The sequence below is a fragment of the Ranitomeya imitator genome, chromosome 6 (genome assembly GCF_032444005.1).
Source record: "Ranitomeya imitator isolate aRanImi1 chromosome 6, aRanImi1.pri, whole genome shotgun sequence".
Taxonomy (NCBI): domain Eukaryota; kingdom Metazoa; phylum Chordata; class Amphibia; order Anura; family Dendrobatidae; genus Ranitomeya; species Ranitomeya imitator.
The window spans coordinates 4,233,789-4,256,674 of record NC_091287.1 but is presented as its reverse complement, the minus strand read 5'-3'; the positions used below and the strand labels follow the sequence as shown (position 1 = coordinate 4,256,674).

General features: G+C 45.3%; 1 protein-coding gene across 1 annotated transcript in view; it reads left to right on the top strand.

Annotated features, from left to right (window-relative positions):
- The window catches only part of LOC138642333 (SCO-spondin-like), a 410,056-nt gene that overhangs the window by 187,364 nt on the left and 199,806 nt on the right, over positions 1 to 22,886 (top strand). The window contains exons 48-56 of the mRNA XM_069730432.1: positions 7,121 to 7,588; positions 12,655 to 12,813; positions 12,893 to 13,063; positions 13,618 to 13,782; positions 13,956 to 14,135; positions 14,227 to 14,349; positions 14,432 to 14,561; positions 14,697 to 14,822; positions 14,931 to 15,022. Of these exons, the coding sequence (XP_069586533.1) occupies positions 7,121 to 7,588; positions 12,655 to 12,813; positions 12,893 to 13,063; positions 13,618 to 13,782; positions 13,956 to 14,135; positions 14,227 to 14,349; positions 14,432 to 14,561; positions 14,697 to 14,822; positions 14,931 to 15,022 (1,614 nt within the window). The remainder of the gene's footprint in view (positions 1 to 7,120; positions 7,589 to 12,654; positions 12,814 to 12,892; positions 13,064 to 13,617; positions 13,783 to 13,955; positions 14,136 to 14,226; positions 14,350 to 14,431; positions 14,562 to 14,696; positions 14,823 to 14,930; positions 15,023 to 22,886) is intronic.

Here is a 22,886-nt window from a genome sequence, read left to right as displayed (position 1 = left end):
CACAGAAGGTCGGGGCGAGGCAGCGGCTCTGGTGGTGAAGCGGCAGCTCGGGTGGTTGGTGAGGCGGCAGCTCTGGTGGTGGTGAGGCGGCAGCTCGGGTGGTTGGTGAGGCGGCAGCTCGGGTGGTGGTGAGGCGGCAGCTCGGGTGGTGGTGAGGCGGCAGCTCTGGTGTTGGTGAGGCGGCAGCTCGGGTGGTGGTGAGGCGGCAGCTCGGGTGGTGGTGAGGCGGCAGCTCGGGTGGTGGTGAGGCGGCAGCTCGGGTGGTGGTGAGGCGGCAGCTCGGGTGGTGGTGAGGCGGCAGCTCGGGTGGTTGGTGAGGCGGCAGCTCGGGTGGTTGGTGAGGCGGCAGCTCGGGTGGTTGTGAGGCGGCAGCTCCGGTGGTGGTGAGGCGGCAGCTCGGGTGGTTGGTGAGGCAGCAGCTCAGGTGGTGGTGAGGCGGCAGCTAAGGTGGTGTGTTATGACCTGGTGGTCAGGACAATAATGGACCTGGTGGATAAGAGCACACGGAATGACCTGATAGTTACTGATAATAAAGGACGAGCTCTGGGACGTGGGAGCTCTGCTGACCGCAATCCCTAAACCTATCAAACACACTAGAAATAGCCGTGGATTGCGCCTAACGCTCCCTATGCAACTCGGCACAGCCTAAGAAACTAGCTAGCCCTGAAGATAGAAAATAAAGCCTACCTTACCTCAGAGAAATTCCCCAAAGGAAAAGGCAGCCCCCCACATATAATGACTGTGAGTAAAGATGAAAATACAAACACAGAGATTAAATAGATTTAGCAAAGTGAGGCCCGACTTACTGAACAGACCGAGGATAGGAAAGGTTACTTTGCGGTCAGCACAAAAACCTACAAAAAGACCACGCAGAGGGCGCAAAAAGACCCTCCGCACCGACTCACGGTGCGGAGGCGCTCCCTCTGCGTCCCAGAGCTTCCAGCAAGCAAGACAACAAATTAAATAGCAAGCTGGACAGAAAAATAGCAAACCAAAGAAGTACAAGCTGGAACTTAGCTTCTGATGGGAAGACAGGTCACAAGAACAATCCAGGAGTGAACTAGACCAATACTGGAACATTGACAGGTGGCATAGAGCAAAGATCTAAGTGGAGTTAAATAGAGCAGCAGCTAACGAATTAACCTCGTCACCTGTGGAAGGAAACTCAGAAACACCACCAGAGGAAGTCCATGGACAGAACCAGCTGAAGTACCATTCATGACCACAGGAGGGAGCCCGACGACAGAATTCACAACAGTGGTGGTGAGGCGGCAGCTCGGGTGCTGGTGAGGCGGCAGCTCGGGTGGTTGGTGAGGCGGCAGCTCGGGTGGTGGTGAGGCGGCAGTTTGGGTGGTGGTGAGGCGGCAGTTCGGGTGGTGGTGAGGCGGCAGTTCGGGTGGTCTTACACAAATCATATTAGAAAATTCTAGTCAGATGGTATTACACTCTCGCCAGACCCTCTCATATTAACTCAGAATATTCACCGCTTTGCTGGAGAGAGTGTGGCTACCTAGGAAATATTTTCCTTATATTCTGGAGCTGCCTAAAAGTTAGAACACTATGGAAACAGATCTTCCTGGTGATAAACACACTCGCCAACAAAGACCTCGTGATAACTCCACAGATGGCCCTACTCTCAATAGATATGGAAGAAATCGACCCATCAATCAGACACGTTATTATTCAGCTTCTCCTGGTCGTTAAAAACTCCTTGGCCTTTTTCTGGGAGAAGCCAGAGTTACTAAGACTCCCTGACATTATGGACAAGATGTATCTACACAACTCCATGGAACTTCGTTTTGCAACAAATAACAACTGTCTCATGAAATACTCTAAAAATGGGAACACGTCATTCCGAAAACCACAGCTGCACCCTCAATTCAAATTTCGCCTTTCCTCAGTATCCAAACTGACATTGTTATGTAGTTGGTCTGAGCGGTACACTCCCCACTCCAATTATAAGTGTTAGACTCGTTAGGATTATACTGTTAGTTAGATTCATTGCGATTAATGTTCTATTCAAAATGTTGTCCATATGTATCCTTATTGTGCTCTCTAAGGCCGGTTTCACACGTCCAGATAATTCCGGTACCGGAGAAAACGGTACCGCAGTGATCCGTGTCCGTGTGCTCACGTGTGCCGACTGAGGACCACACGGACCGTGCAGGAGACAGCGCTACAGTTAAGTGCTGTCCCCTGATTTTTGTGCTGAAGGCGGCATTCATTCCAACTCCCCAGCAGCGTTCGCTGCAGAGAAGGAATGAAAAATCAAGGTTTTTTTTTTTGTTTAAAATAAAGTTTGGGGTCACCTCCCGCCTCCCATCCCCCGTGCGCCCGCCCGCTTGCTGAGAAATACTCACCCAGCTCCTGCGATGTCTGCTCTCTGCGCCGGCAGCCTGTCCTGTGTGAGCGGTCACGTGGTACCGCTCATTACATTGATGAATATGGTGAGTATTTCTCAGCAAGCGGGCGGGTGCACGGGGGATGGGAGGCGGGAGGTGACCCCCAAACTTTATTTTAAACAAAAAAAACTTGATTTTTCATCTCTTCTCTCCTGCAGGGGAGTAGAGATGAATGCCGCCTTCAGCATTACACGCAGGGGGGACAGCGCTTACTGTAGCGCTGTTTCTATTGCGGAGGTACGTGCACACGGAGGAGAGTGCACACTGTTCTCCATGTGCACGTGTGCGGGACGCTTTGCGGACTGTGCTGCCAGAGAAAAGCGGACATGTCTCCGTGTTTTCAACACGGACACACGGTCCGTGAAAAAATGGAGACGTGTGCATAGACCCATTCATTTGAATGGGTCTACGTGTGTCAGTGTCTCCGGTACGTGAAAAAACTGTCAGTACACGTACCGGAGCCACTGACGTGTGAAAGAGGCCTAAATGTTAAGTTCCCTCACTTTACCCCCCATCCCCCCATGTTACCCCTCCCGCCCTATTATCCCCTTTTCCTCTTATGTTAAAACCAATGAATATACTTGAAATAAAAAAATTAAAAAAAGGGCAAGTGGCAGGGAACAGGGCGGAAACATAGAAACTGAAACCTCCTTACTGGTTAAGGGCAAGGTAGATGCAGCAGGACAGAAAGCAAAATGGCCGACAGGGAAAACTAGGTTCAATGAACAATAACAGCAGATATGGCAAAGAGTCTAAAAACTTTACACATTGTCTATATAATAATACCGCCATACAGTGACCCGACATAGTGATCTAGTGATAACACTACACAATGTCTATATAATAATACCGCCATACAATGACCAGACATAGTGATCTAGTGATAACACTATACAATGTCTATATAATAATACCGCCATACAGTGACCCGACATAGTGATCTAGTGATAACACTATACGATGTCTATATGATAATACTGCCATACAGTGACCAGACATAGTGATCTAGTGATAACACTATACAATGTCTATATGATAATACTGCCATACAGTGACCAGACATAGTGATCTAGTGATAACACTATACGATGTCCATATGATAATACTGCCATACAGTGACCAGACATAGTGATCTAGTGATAACACTATACAATGTCTATATAATAATACCGCCATACAATGACCAGACATAGTGATCTAGTGATAACACTACACAATGTCTATATAATAATACCGCCATACAGTGACCAGACATAGTGATCTAGTGATAACACTATACGATGTCTATATGATAATACTGCCATACAGTGACCAGACATAGTGATCTAGTGATAACACTATACGATATCTATATGATAATACTGCCATACAGTAACCAGACATAGTGATCTAGTGATAACACTATACAATGTCTATATAATAATACCGCCATACAGTCACCAGACATAGTGATCTAGTGATAACACTATACGATGTCCATATGATAATACTGCCATACAGTGACCAGACATAGTGATCTAGTGATAACACTATACAATGTCTATATAATAATACCGCCATACAGTGACCAGACATAGTGATCTAGTGATAACACTATACGATGTCCATATGATAATACTGCCATACAGTGACCAGACATAGTGATCTAGTGATAACACTATACAATGTCTATATAATAATACTGCCATACAGTGACCAGACATAGTGATCTAGTGATAACACTATACGATGTCTATATGATAATACTGCCATACAGTGACCAGAAATAGTGATCTAGTGATAACACTACACAATGTCTATATAATAATACCGCCATACAGTGACCAGACATAGTGATCTAGTGATAACACTATACAATGTCTATATAATAATACCACCATACAGTGACCAGACATAGTGATCTAGTGATAACACTATACAATGTCTATATAATAATACCACCATACAGTGACCAGACATAGTGATCTAGTGATAACACTATACAATGTCTATATAATAATACCGCCATACAGTGACCAGACATAGTGATCTAGTGATAACACTATACAATGTCTATATAATAATACCGCCATACAGTGACCAGACATAGTGATCTAGTGATAACACTATACAATGTCTATATAATAATACCACCATACAGTGACCAGACATAGTGATCTAGTGATAACACTATACAATGTCTATATAATAATACCGCCATACAGTGACCAGACATAGTGATCTAGTGATAACACTATACAATGTCTATATAATAATACCGCCATACAGTGACCAGACATAATGATAACACTGTACAATGTCTATATAATAATACTGCCATAGAGTGACCAGACTTAGTGATCTAGTGATAACACTATACAATGTCTATATAATAATACCGCCATACAGTGACCAGACATAGTGATCTAGTGATAACACTATACAATGTCTATATAATAATACCGCCATACAGTGACCAGACATAGTGATCTAGTGATAACACTATACAATGTCTATATAATAATACCGCCATACAGTGACCAGATATAGTGATCAAGTGATAACACTATACAATGTCTATATTATAATACTGCCATACAGTGACCAGACATAGTGATCTAGTGATAACACTATACAATGTCTATATAATAATACCGCCATACAGTGACCAGACATAGTGATCTAGTGATAACACTATACGATGTCCATATGATAATACTGCCATACAGTGACCAGACATAGTGATCTAGTGATAACACTATACAATGTCTATATAATAATACCGCCATACAGTGACCAGACATAGTGATCTAGTGATAACACTATACAATGTCCATATGATAATACTGCCATACAGTGACCAGACATAGTGATCTAGTGATAACACTATACAATGTCTATATAATAATACCGCCATACAGTGACCAGACATAGTGATCTAGTGATAACACTATACGATGTCTATATGATAATACTGCCATACAGTGACCAGACATAGTGATCTAGTGATAACACTACACAATGTCTATATAATAATACCGCCATACAGTGACCAGACATAGTGATCTAGTGATAACACTATACAATGTCTATATAATAATACCGCCATACAGTGACCAGACATAGTGATCTAGTGATAACACTATACAATGTCTATATAATAATACCACCATACAGTGACCAGACATAGTGATCTAGTGATAACACTATACAATGTCTATATAATAATACCGCCATACAGTGACCAGACATAGTGATCTAGTGATAACACTATACAATGTCTATATAATAATACCGCCATACAGTGACCAGACATAATGATAACACTGTACAATGTCTATATAATAATACTGCCATAGAGTGACCAGACTTAGTGATCTAGTGATAACACTATACAATGTCTATATAATAATACCGCCATACAGTGACCAGACATAGTGATCTAGTGATAACACTATACAATGTCTATATAATAATACCGCCATACAGTGACCAGACATAGTGATCTAGTGATAACACTATACAATGTCTATATAATAATACCGCCATACAGTGACCAGACATAGTGATCAAGTGATAACACTATACAATGTCTATATTATAATACCGCCATACAGTGACCAGACATAGTGATCTAGTGATAACACTATACAATATCTATATAATAATACCGCCATACAGTGACCAGACATAGTGATCTAGTGATAACACTATACAATGTCTATATAATAATACCGCCATACAGTGACCAGACATAGTGATCTAGTGATAACACTATACAATGTCTATATAATAATACCGCCATACAGTGACCAGACATAGTGATCTAGTGATAACACTATACAATGTCTATATAATAATACCGCCATACAGTGACCAGACATAGTGATCTAGTGATAACACTATACAATGTCAATATAATAATACGCCATACAGTGACCAGACTTAGTGATCTAGTGATAACATTATACAATGTCTATATAATAATACCGCCATACAGTGACCAGACATAGTGATTCAGTGATAACATTATACAATGTCTATATAATACCGCCATACAGTCACCAGGCATAGTGATGCAGTAATGACATTATACAATGTCTATATAATAATACCGCCATACAGTGACCAGACAGTGATGTAGTGATAACATTATACAATGTCTATATAATACCGCCATACAGTGACTGACCAGAAATAGTGATCTAGTGATAACACTATACAATGTCTATATAATACCGCCATACAGTGACCAGACATAGTGATGCAGTGATTACATTATACAATGTCTATATAATACCGCCATACAGTGACCAGACAGTGATGTAGTGATAGCATTATACAATGTCCATATAATAATACCTCCATACAGTGACCAGACATAGTGATCTAGTGATAACACTGTACAATGTCTATATAATACCGCCATACTGTGACCAGAGCATAGTTCCATACACAATGATACAATGATAGCGCTATACAATGTCTACATAGAAGTAGTAGGATTGATGGTGGGCCAGGTGTTCTGTGACACCCCTCAGTCAGCGTGGCTCATGTCGCTGCACCCCTAATGCCTCCCTTTATTCAGAATGTTATTTCCTGCCCCATAGTGATGTTATAGAGGTGTGGGACACATTGGGGATTCTCCCGTAGACTCTGGACCTTGCTGGTTTTGTGGTTACCGGAAGGAATGCTATCCTTATCCTCGCCCCATGTTCTCATGTCCACTTCTTCCACAGAATTACCCACTACCCTTGGGGACCTGTCCTCTTCTCCCTGGAGTCAGCAGCCACCAGACTCCCTACTCCCGGGATATATCGGAGAACCTGGAATTCATCACCACTCGCAGCCAACTGGAAGTCCAGGTATATTCAGTGCAAGCTCTGGGCATCAGATGACAGCAGCTACCCCTCCACCCGACCTTCTGGAAGAGAATCCTGTCGGTGGAAAGTCTGGAGTCAGAGTCCCAGAAAGAACTGAACCGACAGTGGAGACTGCCTCCAGGAGCCCAACACCTTCCCTGGTGTTGCCTATTTCATTAGGACCTGTCGGGACTGTTCCTCCACCGACAGTGACTACAGATACATCAAGCAGTGCTCCACTGATGGCTGCAGTCACATACACAAGATGGGGTACATCCGGAGGTCCTGGCCTTCACTCCGTTGAATATCAGACTGGCATTCCTGGGCTGGCCACACCATCTGCTGGTAAGGACACATGGACATTGGTCTCCAATGTAGATGAAAGTTCCCCACAGGGGGGTATAATACCACTAGTGACTGGAATGAGGCCTTCTCTCACGAAAACTCCTGGACCAGGTGAAGATGTTTTACATCGCACCACATCACCTGGTGGTGAGAGCTTTACATCTCCTCCATTAACAGGACGGACTGACCACACTGGTCCATCAGTGGAGAGTGTTCCAGGACACATGCAGGGTAGGACCTACGGTCCAAACACAAAAGAACCTCCAGCCAGGATCCCAAGTCATACATTGTTCTCTCCATATGACCTGTTAGGTCCAACCACCTCCCCCTTGCCATTTACCGAAGTGGTGTCCCAGAGTACCTTTACCCCTACACTGAGAACGGCTTCTAGGGGCCCAGAAGACATAGATCTGAGACCCGATGTATTTGTTGTACCGGATGGACATCATTCTAGCTTGAAGCCTGGTTCTGGTACAGTGGTTGTTTGGAAGGAGCCCATTGAGGTTCCACCAGAAGGGAGCACAGAGGAGGGGCACATTAGACCAGGGGATCGTGAAGGACATCATATCATACATACATATGAAGGTTTGTATATAGTTATGTTCTAGGTTATTGTAGAGGATCTAGACTATATGACAACTGTGCAAAGCCTGAATGTTTTGGGTAGACCTTACAAAATACATGGGACTTAGGCTACGTTCACATTAGCGTTGTGCGACGCAGCGCCGGGCGCCGCTGCGGCGACGCATGCGTCATGCGCCCCTATATTTAACATGGGGGGGCGCATGGACATGCGTTGTGCTGCGTTTTGCGACGCATGCGTTTTTTTTTGCCGCAAGCGTAGGGCGCAGAGGACGCAGCAAGTTGCATTTTTTTTGCGTCAATTTTTCGGCAAAAAAGGACGCATGCGTCGCAAAACGCAGCGTTTTAGCGTGCGTTTTGTTGCGTTTTTGTTTGCATTGTGCGTTGCGTCATCGCACAACGCAAATGTGAACGTAGCCTTAGGAAGTGTCCAATCCATAGGATCTGAGAAATATGTAATACATACAAGCGGGGGAATGTGTCCATTCTACAGGAGTGTCGGGAGAAGTGTCCAATCCATAAGAACAGGGGAAAAGTCCAATTCATAGGAGTGGGTTAGTTATCCAATTTTTATTAGCAGGGGGAAATGTGAAATCCTTAGAAGCAGGAGAAACATCCAATTCATAAAAATGAGGGAAATGTCCTAGGAGCGGGTTGAAATGTCCAATCCATAGGAGTGGGGGGAAATGTCCAATCCATAGGAGTGGGGGGAAATGTCCAATCCATAGGAGTGAGGGGAAATGTCCAAACCATAGGAGTGGGGGGAAATGTCCAAACCATAGGAGTGGGGGGAAATGTCCAATCCATAGGAGTGGGGGGAAATGTCCAATCCATAGGAGTGGGGGGAAATGTCCAATCCATAGGAGTGGAGGGAAATGTCCAATCCATAGGAGTGGGGGGAAATGTCCAAACCATAGGAGTGGGGGGAAATGTCCAATCCATAGGAGTGGGGGGAAATGTCCAATCCATAGGAGTGGGGGGAAATGTCCAATCCATAGGAGTGGGGGGAAATGTCCAATCCATAGGAGTGGAGGGAAATGTCCAATCCATAGGAGTGGGGGAAATGTCCAATCCATAGGAGCGGGGGGAAAATGTCCAATCCATAGGAGTGGGGGGAAATGTCCAAACCATAGGAGCGGGGGGAAATGTCCAAACCATAGGAGCGGGGGGAAATGTCCAATCCATAGGAGCAGGGGAAATGTCCAATCCATAGGAGCGGGGGGTTAATGTCCAATCCATAGGAGCGGGGGGTTAATGTCCAATCCATAGGAGTGGGGGGAAATGTCCAATCCATAGTAGCAGGGGAAATGTCCAATCCATAGGAGTGGGGGGAAATGTCCAATCCATAGTAGCAGGGGAAATGTCCAATCCATAGGAGCGGGGGGAAATGTCCAATCCATAGGAGCGGGGGAAAATAGATGGAGATAGTGAATGGGCCACACACACACAAACAAAATAACTGATTAGTGAACGTGATAGGTCGCTCTGAACAAATGTGTTTTGAGCGAGCGCCTAAAACTATGCAAATTGTGGATGGTCCTAATATCTTGGGGTAGAGCATTCCAGAGGATTGGCGCAGCACGGGAGAAGTCTTGGAGTCGGGAGTGGGAGGTACGGATTAGTGCAGAGGTTAGTCGAAAGTCATTTGCAGAGCGCAGTGATCGGTTAGGCCGATAGACAGAAATGAGGGAGGAGATGTAAGGGGGGCCGCACTGTGGAGAGCTTTGTGGGTGAGAACAAGTACTTTGAATTGTATCCTGTAATGAATGGGCAGCCAGTGTAACGACTGGCGAAGAGCGGACGCGTCCGAGTAACGATTAGCCAGATGGACGACCCTGGCTGCTGCATTAAGGATGGACTGGAGAGGGGAAAGTCGAGTGAGGGGGAGGCCAATTAATAGAGCGTTGCAGTAGTCCAGGCGGGAGTGGATCAGGGCGACAGTGAGGGTTTTTGTTGTCTCCATGGTGAGAAAAGGGCGGATTCTAGAGATGTTCTTTAGGTGTAAGCGGCATGAGCGGGCAAGAGATTGTATATGGGAGGTGAAGGAGAGATCGGAGTCAAACATAACACCCAGACAGCGTGCCTGCTGCCGGGGTGTTATTATGGTGCCACCCATGGAGAGGGAAATGTCAGGTGTTAGGGAGGTTAGTAGATGGTGGGAGCAGAAGAAGTTCAGTTTTGGAGAGGTTGAGTTTCAGATAGAGAGCGGACATGATGTTGGAGACTGCGGACAGTCAGTCAGTGGCGTTCTGTAGTACAGCTGGGGTAAGGTCAGGGGCTGACGTGTATAGTTGTGTGTCGTCAGCATAAAGATGGTACTGAAAGCCAAATCTGCTTATGGTCTGTCCAATTGGGGCCGTGTAGAGAGAGAAGAGAAGGGAGCCAAGGACTGAGCCCTGAGGTACCCCGACAGTGAGAGGAAGAGGAGATGAAGTGGAGCCAGAGAACAGAACACGGAAGGAGCGGTCAGAAAGATAGGAGGAGAACCAGGAGAGACCAGTGTCCTTAATGCCTAGTGACTGGAGCCTAGAGAGTAGGAGAGGGTGGTCAACAGTGTCGAAGGCTGCAGAAAGGTCGAGGAGAATGAGCAGAGAGTGGTCACCGTTACATTTTGCTGTCAGAAGGTCATTGGTCACTTTGATGAGTGCAGTTTCTGTTGAATGTAGGGGGCGGAAACCGGACTGTGAAGGGTCTAGGAGGGAGTGAGTGGAGAGGTAACGGGTAAGGCTGGAGGAGATGTGAGGGAATGGGGTCGGTGGTGCATGTAGTCGGATGAGAAGAGGAGAGGAGCCTGGAGACTTCTTCTTCTGTGATGGGATCGAATGTGGAGAGTGAGCCAGGGGAGATGCAGGGAGGGATGAGAGTCACTGAACTTGGTGTCTGGGAGCGGATTTCCTGACGGATGTTATCTATTTTCTCTATAAAGTGGGAGGCCAGGTCATCAGCACAAATGTCTGTGATAGGGGCTTGTGCTTTTCTTGGGGTTGTTGGATAGTGAGGAGATCAGGGTGGTGAAGTAGGACTGTTTGGTGAGGTGAAGGGCAGAGTTATAGGTCCTTAACATAAATTTGAAGTGTATGAAGTCTTCTGGTGTGTGAGTTTTCCTCCATAAGCGTTCAGCACTCCTAGAGCATCGCTGGAGAAATCGGGTTTGCGATGTGAGCCAGGGCTGTTTCACTCTGTGTTTGAGGTTCTGAGGGTGAGGGGAGCTACTTGGTCAAGGGCGCTTCTAAGGGTGTCATTGTAGTGATGTACCGCCAGATCAGGACAGGAAAAAGAGGAGATTGGGGACAATGATGAGTGTAAGGAGTCTGAAAGTGTGTGAGGATTAATAGCATGTCCAATACATAGGAGTGAGGGGAAATGTCCAATCCATAGGAGCGGGGGGAAATGTCCAATCCATAGGAGTGGGGGGAAATGTCCAATACATAGGAGTGAGGGGAAATGTCCAATACATAGGAACGCTTGAAACATTTAATCTGCAGGAGTTGCGGAAGTATGCAATCTACAGTAGCAGGGAAAACATCCAATCCATAGGAGCGGGTAAAATATCCAATCTATAGGGGAGGGGGAAATGTCCAGTATACAGGATTGGGAATAAAAGTCTAATCCACAGGGCCAGGAGAAACATCTACTCCACAGGATCGGGGGAAAGTGTCCAATCCATAGGAGCATGGAAAATATCTAATTCATAAGTACTTTGGAAGGCCACCCTTCCTGGATCAGTGTGTGACAGTGGGCGAACCTGAAAAGTAAAGTTCGGCGTCCGTACCGAACACCTACTGTTGGAGCATGCACTTCACCGGGAATTCCTTGTTACTGCTTCTAATCAGCGGTAAAGTCACTACCGCCAGTCAGACAGCCACAGTTCCCACTCTGTCAAATGCAACGTGAGCCCGCAGCTGTGATCAGAGGTAAAAAGTTTACTTCCGGTCACTGGCGTTGGCTGATGGAACTACTAAAATTACTAATCCTATAGTTACACGGTAAATAAGGACACATTCAGTATACAGTCCTTTATTTGAAATAAATAAAACATACTTTTACTTTTTTATTTAGAAATGACAAACACAGGTATACTCACCTATTTCCTATTCCACCGAATACCTCGTCCCCCGCAATAAACAAAAAATAAAAAACAACAATATCCCTCACCTATCCGTCGTTCTGTCCCACACCGTAACCCTTGTCTGGGGATAAACCGATCTGAACCGGGATGGTGCCAAGATGCGACCGTCCAGGCTGAGAACCACTAGGGAATGAGCTGATGTGTGACTGTGCTATAGGACACGATAAATCTTCAGGTCTGATACATGGTTAATAAGATGCTCCTCAGTCTTTCTAGATATTGTAAGAATGATCTAGATCTGTATGTTCTGGTGCCGTACATGCTGAAGAAGATGTAACTGGTGGCTCTGTCTCCTCACAAGGCCTCCACCATGGACCAGCTACTGTTATGTCACTTATCTATATGTTTATTGTAGGGACCACCAGTACTTTACTTGTGGACCTGTCCACTGAAGCCCCCAGGACTCTTTGTAGTTTGGGTCAGTTTGCTTGTGCTGCGTTCGGTTGCATCAATGGAGCTGAGGTGTGTGACGGACGTGACAACTGTGGTGATGGCTCCGATGAGCGGCATTGTGGTGAGTGACCTTCCCCCCATTCAGAGCATTTCTTCTGGATTCAATGACGGTACTGATATTTCTGCTTATTGTCTTTCAGGGTCCTCATCTACGGTCTCTGCTTTTGCCCCGTCACGGTATGTGCCTACCCCTGGACCCATCATGTGCTCCTCCAAACAATTCCTTTGTAGCTCAGGAGAATGTGTCTCCATGGAGAGACAATGTGACCTCCAGAAGGACTGTGCCGATGGTTCTGATGAGGACGGCTGTGGTGGGTGCCTTGTCTTATCTCTACTGATCTGACTAGTAGAACATTATAGAAGTAGAGACGCTCTAGTGATAGACAACTTTCATACACAGGACGATGTTTTCTAACGTAGTGTCAGTCTGTTTCTCTAACCGTGTGGAATTGTGAAATATATGGGATTATATCGATTGTAGGAACTTCTTCCAGTCAGAAAAAATGTTGTGGGATCTGGAATGTCCCCTTCTCTGAACGAGTCTGAGGAAGACATGGCCAGACAATAGTTGTGGATGTGTAGTTCCATCATGGTATTCAATATCTAGATACCGTGGAGATTATGGGCGCTATTAGAACCTGGACCCAATCAGCAGAGTCATACTTACATCGGTTCTTTTCCCTAGTCTCAATGATCCTTCTCATCAAAACCTGACGGATCCAGACGCCAGGCTTCTGAAAAAGACTGTTGGCACTATCTGGAAGTCTTCTTTTAGGTTTTCTGGACCAGGGATTGGCCCAGATCTCTTCTAGGATCTCCATTGCGTTAACATTTTTGACTCTAAGGGTTTCTCCAATTCCCATAGTGGATTGTATCCTGTCCCCCTGGACATCATGGAGTGACTGCAGCTGGTCCTGTGGCGTTGGGGTGATGTTTCGTCGCAGAGTTGTGATACGGGAGCGTTTGCCAGGAGGACATTGTGCAGGAACCCAGTTTGACAGTAAAAGCTGCTTTTTGATGGCTTGTCCAGGTAAAGGGAGTTGTAGATGCTGATAATGGGTTGAGGGTGCTGTTAGAGATTTCACAGGTGCAATATTTTCCCACATTTCTCATTCACTTCCATATAGATTTTAATGCACGTTTATAGATAGGTCCATATTAACCACAGATGTACTCATATAGGGAATGTTTGTACCCCTCCAGTGAATGGAGCCTGGTCCCAATGGGCAGAGTGGTCCATGTGTGATGTGGAATGTCAAGGGGGAACCCGTTCTAGAAGAAGAAAGTGTGAAGACCCTCCTCCTAAAAATGGGGGTCTCCCCTGTGTTGGGGAGCCTGTGCAGTCTGAGTCCTGTAACTTACAGCCCTGTGGGGACACTGAAGGTAGGGAATGTCCCGGGGCGGTGCAGACACTCAGATTCCCGGCTGATGACCATATGATCATGTGACAATACAACACGCTTTGTGATGACAGATTGTGGACCTGAGATGATTTATCTTCGCTCTGGAGATTGTGAATCCCACCAAATGGAGCCGTGCCCCCTGACCTGCCGTGGCCTGCAAGGCGACACCCTCTGTGACAGTGACTGTATGGAGGGTGGGTATCATCTTCAGGACTGTCAGCCATGTAATTGTATTCTGGCAATTTCCCGTATGACTCCGCTGTGTTATCCGCACAGGTTGTCGCTGCCCCCGGGGTCTGTACCTCCAGGACGGTCGCTGTGTGAACATCAGTCAGTGTCGTTGTTATGTGGACCTTGTATCTCAGCTTCCCGGGGAGACGTCCATTCATGATGACTGCAGTGTGTGGTGAGGGCCTGCCATCGCTGTACCAGGCATACTGAACCTTGCCCTCCATACCTAATGAACCCTTCCTCCTCTCTCCCCAGTATCTCTCCTCTCTTGCATGCCGCCATCTTGTGCTCATTGCTCTTCTCTTTCCAGTCAGTGTCAAGCTGGGAAAGTGAGATGTGACAGCTCGGCCTGCGCTGTGGACTGTGGCTGGTCTGCATGGTCTCAGTGGACTCCATGTGATCAGACATGTGGGAGTGGAGTCCAGGAAAGATTCAGGTACGTGTGTGCCGAACCCCTCTGGTCACTCCCCATGTCCTCCTGTCAATGTCCTGGATCATTGATGGTTTGGCTACTAGCAGCACATGATTGTCTCAATTCCTCCAGGTCTCCATCCAACCCACCCATCGCCAATGGTGGCAGTCCATGCCAGGGGGACACCCGGGACGTGCGAGAGTGCTACTCCCCCTGCACCAATGGTGAGATGGTCCTCCAAGCATTCTACTAGTGAGGGAGGATGTGACGCTGAGTCCGACTCTTTGCCAACATAAACAATGAGGGTTTAAGCAGAGGCGGTCCTTATAGAGGTGGGAGTGTCCTTGTGGTGAGCGGGGGTGTGGTCTGTGGAGAAGGGAACTTCCTGTCTCATTGTCACACAGTGTGATCTCTAAGATTCATAGATTACTATAAATAGATTCAGAAAGAAGGGGTAACAGTAACAAAAAACACCAGAAAGAGAATACCCCCAAGAAAATAACTTTATTAATACTCAAAATATAATACCAAAAAATGTTCCAAAAATATACCGTAAGTATATAAAAACACCCCTAAATGGATAATACACAGGGAATCTGTGCAGCAGCAGCTGGGATGTGGAAAAATATATTTAACACTCCATACGTATTTTTGTAACATTTTTTGGTAACACCCCGAACATTACACTGACGCTTGTAACACCCTGAACATTACACTGACGCTTGTAACGCAATGAACATTACACTGACGCTTGTAACTCCCCGAACATTACACCGACGCTTGTAACACCCCCATATATCACAATGATGCCTGCTATGCCCTTGTACATTACACTGACACCTGTAACACCCCGAACATTACACTGACACCTGTAACACCCCTAAAGACTACACCGACGCTTGTAACACCCCCATATATCACAATGATGCCTGCTATGCCCTGTAACGCCCCGAACATTACACTGACGCTTGTAACACCCCGAACATTACACTGACGCTTGTAACACCGCTGAACACTACACTGACGCTTGTAACGCCCTGAACATTACACTGACGCTTGTAACACCCTGAACATTACACTGACGCTTGTAACGCCCTGAACATTACACTGACGCTTGTAACTCGCCGAACATTACACTGACGCTTGTAACACCCCTGAACACTACACTGACGCTTGTAACGCCCTGAACATTACACTGACGCTTGTAACACCGCTGAACACTACACTGACGCTTGTAACGCCCTGAACATTACACTGACGCTTGTAACTCGCCGAACATTACACTGACGCTTGTAACACCCCTGAACACTACACTGACGCTTGTAACGCTCCGAACATTACACTGATGCTTGTAACGCCCCTGTCACGAATCCACACCGCTGCCACCAATATGTCACGATTCAAGGCATGACCGTCACCCCTACGTCATGGATCGGGGTGACTTTAGGCCAACAGACGGCTATCACATGTGCAGGGGGGCTTATCTTACTTACCTCTCCCAGCTACAATGTGATGAAAAAAAACACACAAGGCTATTGACCTCTTAGTTTACAGCAGGGGCTTATTTTAGGTATCCCACTGCTCTTCAATATACCACGAACTGCAGGGATTTATGTATATCCCGCATACAGTTCCACTTGAAACTTGCCGGTCTCTGGCGCCTCCCTTACTCTCAGGTCAGACTAGGTACTGCACCCTAGGTAATTAGTCGCTAGAAAGGCTGCCTGCTATGTACTGGCTATTGGGCACGCTGCAGCGAGGCGATTTAACTACTCCCGCTCAGGCAGGAACAATAATTATCAACGCCGCAGTCACTACAACAACACCCAAAGGCCCCGCACACGATATGCTGCCACCAGCTCCGATTAACCAGGTCCGAAGCTAACCCAAAACAGTAGCATAATTCCCTTCAGAAGACTTAGGGTACATTTTAGAGGAGAAGAACGCATCTAGTATATTAAATATTATACTCCAAAAAAGATTTTAAGGCAGTGTTTATAAAAAGGCATATAAAGATGTTACAAAAGAGACAATTGAAATATGTACAAGGTAAATTATAAAATAAACAGGGATTAAATAAGAAAAGGTACAACTCACATGTTCTCAGTTCATATCAGGCAAAACCATGCTGCAGGTAGACCCCCAAATGTCCCAATGCATAGTACGGCTCCAGTCCTCAGGCAAAAAAACTCAGACTCCAGCTGGGATAAGGGTAGAGACTTTTAAACCCCCAGGCTCGTGACATCACTAAAGGGGTTGAGTTAAGATCGCCCTTCCCTTTCCTCAGCTGTAAGTTTTCTCCAACCATTCTTATGATTGTCATATTTTCACTGGAGAATCTGGCAGAGTCATAACACACCCCTCATCCATCTTGTATTAAGATCTGCTCTCTATAGATACTAAATTCGAGGAAATGCACTCTTCACAAGCAATGTAATAGAATACGTAGAGACAACAGTATATCGCAAAGCTTGATAAAGGAAAAAATAAAAGAACAAAAAATGGCAGACCATTCGGTAAATCAGGAATACAAGAAAAAAAAGGAGAAAAGACCGAACTACAAAGGTCAACACAGTAATAGAAAAAAACACAAAATGATGTATGAAGTAGTCCAAAAAGGTATTTTTATTGGTAACAAATAGGGACAAAAAAAGGAGAAAAAGATGGCAAAGTGGCGCTAACCACACACAATGTGTATCAACCCACACGAACACCGCATATGTTGTATCAAAATGTATAATACTCAAATGTACATAATGTTACAAAGAATAACTAAAACAATAGCATATATCAAACACTATATGTATACCCCGTGAAATGTACTAAAGGGGCATATACATGTACATAGAGGTACATCAGGAAACCAAAGAAACGCAATAGTCAGTGCACATACATCTAAATAGAATCAGTTGCTTAATGTAAGACCGAATCAATTGTTTAATATAAGACCGAAATATTTCGTGGCCTGCAGCTGCATAGAATATCAGTCACAACATGTAACTGTGGATACAATGGTTTACCTGAATGTAGCGGTGAGTGCGAGCACATGCGCCCCGACGCGCGTTTCGGATCAGAAATCCTTCGTCAGGGATTCGGATCAGAATCCTTATGAGTGATAAAAATCTGTCTCTTAGTATTATTATTAGTCCGGGACTCATCGCCCGTGTATTCGATGAGTGGTGGCAGCGCGTATGAGCGGGTGTGTGGCCTGGGTCGGTGTGAGATTTATGCTCCCATTACAGCATAGGACAGAGGTTGAATGCTGGACTGAGAGTGGGGAGATAGATTAACCCTTGCAGGCACAACCCCAAGTCACATGTGAGAGCAGGCACGTGACGAATAAGTGACACCACGGAGAAGGGATCCGTGACATCCCCGAACATTACACTGATGCATGTAATGCCCCGAACATTACACTGACGCTTGTTATGCCCCAGAACATTACACTGACGCTTGTAACGCCCCGAACATTACTGTCACGATAATGTAAAATACCATGGTCTGAGGGATTTTTGCAGATGTGACTATGGTCCTAGACACACACTGCAGCTTCTACCCCCACTTCTCTCTTCCCTCTCTGCACTCGCTCATACCACAAAGCCCTCAGGCAGATACACGGTGCAACTTCATACTAATGTGTGAGCAGGGTGTGGCTTTTAAAATGCAGATGACCAATCTCCTCTAGCCACTCGTTCCCCCCTCCCTTCTCACTCAGGAATGCCTTTGTTAGATGGACTCGTGAGCGTAAATTCTGAGGAGAGGGTGCATATTATTACTCAGCCCACTTAGTGATGTTACGACGAGAGGGCATATCTTTACGCCTGCTGAGTAGTGGTTTAGTCTTGGTTCAGGAAGGGAGCTAACACCAGCTTGGCAAAGCTGTGCTAAATGCACCTGGATGTATCTCCTGAGCACACGGCCGCCATGCTGATATTAAACGATATAATGACCTGTAAGTGTTCTCGTCTATTTTAATCCTCATTTTATTTGTAATTGCATCATACACATGATTTTGTCTTTATAATATCTTGTTAATACTTTGTAAACACTGCCTAACTATTTATGGATTAAAATATATAATTTACTAGATGTCTCTTCCTGCTCTATGAACGAACTGTCGCTTCCTCTGAGGTGAATTACGCTTCTGGTTTGGGTTGGCTCTGGACCCGTTAACCTTTGGTGCAATCAGAGCTGGTGGCAGCATACTTTGTGCGATTGGGAAGCTTTCTAGCAACGGCGACATTGTTAATTATTGTTCCCGCCTGAGTGGGAGTAGTTATATCACCTCGCTGCAGCGTGCCCAATAGCCAGTACATAGCAGGCAGTCTTTCTGGTGACTAATTATCCTAGGTGCAGTACCTAATCTGACCTGAGGGTAAGGGGGGCGCCAGAGAGCTGCAAGTTCCAAATCGGGACAGGGAAGTGGGACATAGATAAATCGCCTTCAGAAGGAACCAGGGGCAATCAAACAACCCCGGGTCGTGACATATTGGTGTGAGTGGTGGGGATGATAAAGATATCCTTCCCAGGATCCCTGATATATTGATGGGATCCGTGACATATTGTTGGCAGCACGGTGTGAACCGTGACAATTACACTGAGGCTTGTAACACACCCGTACATAACAATGATGCCTGTAACACACCTGTACATTACAATGATGATTGTAACACACCCGTATATTACAATGATCCCGTATATCACAATGATGCCTGTAACACACCCGTATATTACAATGATCCCGTATATCACAATGATGATTGTAACACACCCGTATATTACAATGATCCCGTATATCACAATGATGCCTGTAACACACCCGTATATTACAATGATCCCGTATATCACAATGATGCCTGTAACACACCCGTATATTACAATGATCCCGTATATCACAATGATGCCTGTAACACACCCGTATATTACAATGATCCCGTATATCACAATGATGATTGTAACACACCCGTATATTACAATGATCCCGTATATCACAATGATGATTGTAACACACCCGTATATTACAATGATCCCGTATATCACAATGATGCCTGTAACACACCCGTATATTACAATGATCCCGTATATCACAATGATGCCTGTAACACACCCGTATATTACAATGATCCCGTACATTACAATGATGCCTGTAACACTCCCGTACATTACAATGATGCCTGTAACACACCCGTATATTACAATGATCCCGTACATTACAATGATGCCTGTAACACACCTGTACATTACAATGATCCCGTACATTACAATGATGCCTGTAATACACCCGTACATAATAATTTTTATTTATATAGCGCCAACATATTCCGCAGCGCTTTACAAATTATAGAGGGGACTTGTACAGACAATAGACATTACAGCATAACAGAAATCACAGTTCAAAATAGATACCAGGAGGAATGAGGGCCCTGCTCGCAAGCTTACAAACTATGTACTATTGTACTATTGTACATTACAATGATCCCGTATATCACAATGATGCCTGTACCACACCCGTATATTACAATGATCCCGTACATCATAATGATGCCTGTAACACACCTGTACATTACAGTGATCCCGTATATTACAATGATGCCTGTACCACACCCGTATATTACAATGATCCCGTACATCATAATGATGCCTGTAACACACCTGTACATTACAGTGATCCCGTATATTACAATGATGCCTGTACCACACCCGTATATTACAATGATCCCGTATATCACAATGATGCCTGTAACACACCTGTATATTACAGTGATCCCGTACATTACAATGATGATTGTAACACACCCGTATATTACAATGATCCCGTATATCACAATGATGCCTGTAACACACCCGTATATTACAATGATCCCGTACATTACAATGATGATTGTAACACACCCGTACATTACAATGATCCCGTACATTACAATGATGATTGTAACACACCCGTATATTACAATGATCCCGTACATCACAATGATGCCTGTAACACACCCGTATATTACAATGATCCCGTACATCATAATGATGATTGTAACACACCCGTATATTACAATGATCCCGTACATCACAATGATGCCTGTAACACACCCGTATATTACAATGATCCCGTACATCATAATGATGATTGTAACACACCTGTATATTACAATGATCCCGTACATTACAATGATGATTGTAACACACCCGTATATTACAATGATCCCGTACATTACAATGATGATTGTAACACACCCGTATATTACAATGATCCCGTATATCACAATGATGCCTGTAACACACCCGTACATTACAATGATCCCGTATATCACAATGATGCCTGTAACACACCTGTATATTACAATGATCCCGTACATTACAATGAAACCAGGGATTCAAGCTTCAGGAGGCTAATTTGCATATTCCAGGTGCCTTCTGGGAGAAGCGAAGTCTCCCTAAGCTAGAAGATCGTTGGGTACAGCCGGGACCAGCTGCTTCGAAAGCATCACCAAACCAGGGATTCAAGCTTCAGGAGGCTAATTTGCATATTCCAGGTGCCTTCTGGGAGAAGCGAAGTCTCCCTAAGCTAGAAGATCGTTGGGTACAGCCGGGACCAGCTGCTTCGAAAGCATCACCAAACCAGGGATTCAAGCTTCAGGAGGCTAATTTGCATATTCCAGGTGCCTTCTGGGAGAAGCGAAGTCTCCCTAAGCTAGAAGATCGTTGGGTACAGCCGGGACCAGCTGCTTCGAAAGCATCACCAAACCAGGGATTCAAGCTTCAGGAGGCTAATTTGCATATTCCAGGTGCCTTCTGGGAGAAGCGAAGTCTCCCTAAGCTAGAAGATCGTTGGGTACAGCCGGGACCAGCTGCTTCGAAAGCATCACCAAACCGCGCGCCTTACGGCGCGGGAATTTTTGCCTGTAGGACATTATTGCAAGAGAGCTTGGCTGAGTAGATTACACAAGAAGGAAAACACACAGCAAGTCAGCAGGATCTAGGAGCAACATGGCAGATGTGACAACCTACATGGTGAGCTGCAGCATGTGCTACATGTTCACAGATCGACCAGAAGAAGAATTAAATTTCACCTGTCAGAAGTGTAGACTAGTGGCCCTTTTAGAAGAAAAGGTGCGGGGTCTGGAAGAAAGAATAGCAACTTTGAAACTCATCAAAGAGAATGAAGACTTTCTAGACAGAACAGAAGCATCTCTACTGGTCACAGAAGGTGCAAAAAGTGTCAGAGAACCTCCAAAAGCAGATGAGTGGAAGCATGTGACCAAAAGAAGCAAGAAGACCATGGAGAAATCACCAACCACACAACTGAAGAACCGATATCAAATCTTTGTAGAGGATGAAGATGGCACACCTAAGAATGAAGCAATACCAGCAAGCAAAAAAGAAAAGGGCACACAGCAACAAGTGACAGCAAAAAGTACAGCCAAGAAGCAACGAAGAGTGGTGGTGGTGGGAGACTCACTACTGAGAGGCACTGAAGCAGCCATCTGCAGACTGGACATAACTGCAAGAGAAGTATGCTGCCTTCCAGGTGCGATGATCAAGGATGTGACCGATAGGATACCAAAGCTCTTCAGCTCCAAGGACGTCCACCCATTTCTTCTGATACATGTTGGCACCAATGACACGGCAAGGAAGGACCTACCGACAATCTGCAAGGACTTTGAAGAGTTGGGGAAGAAAGTAAAGGAACTGGATGCACAGGTAGTTTTTTCTTCTATCCTTCCAGTAGACGGGCATGGCACCAGGAGATGGAACAGGATCCTTGATGCAAACAACTGGCTAAGACGATGGTGCAGACAACAAGGATTCGGATTCCTGGACCACGGTGTGAATTACTGGTATGATGGACTCCTCGCCAGAGACGGACTACACCTCAACAAACCTGGGAAACACACATTCGCCAGAAGACTCGCTACACTCATCAGGAGGGCGTTAAACTAGAAGAAGAGGGGACGGGAAGAAAAACATTAGACTCGAACAAAGACGACCCAGGAAAACATACTCAGAAGGGAGGTAAGAACATTTCTAAAACAATCCACAGTGAGGAGATTGGAACAAAACAAAATCCTCTAAACTGCATGCTCGCAAACGCCA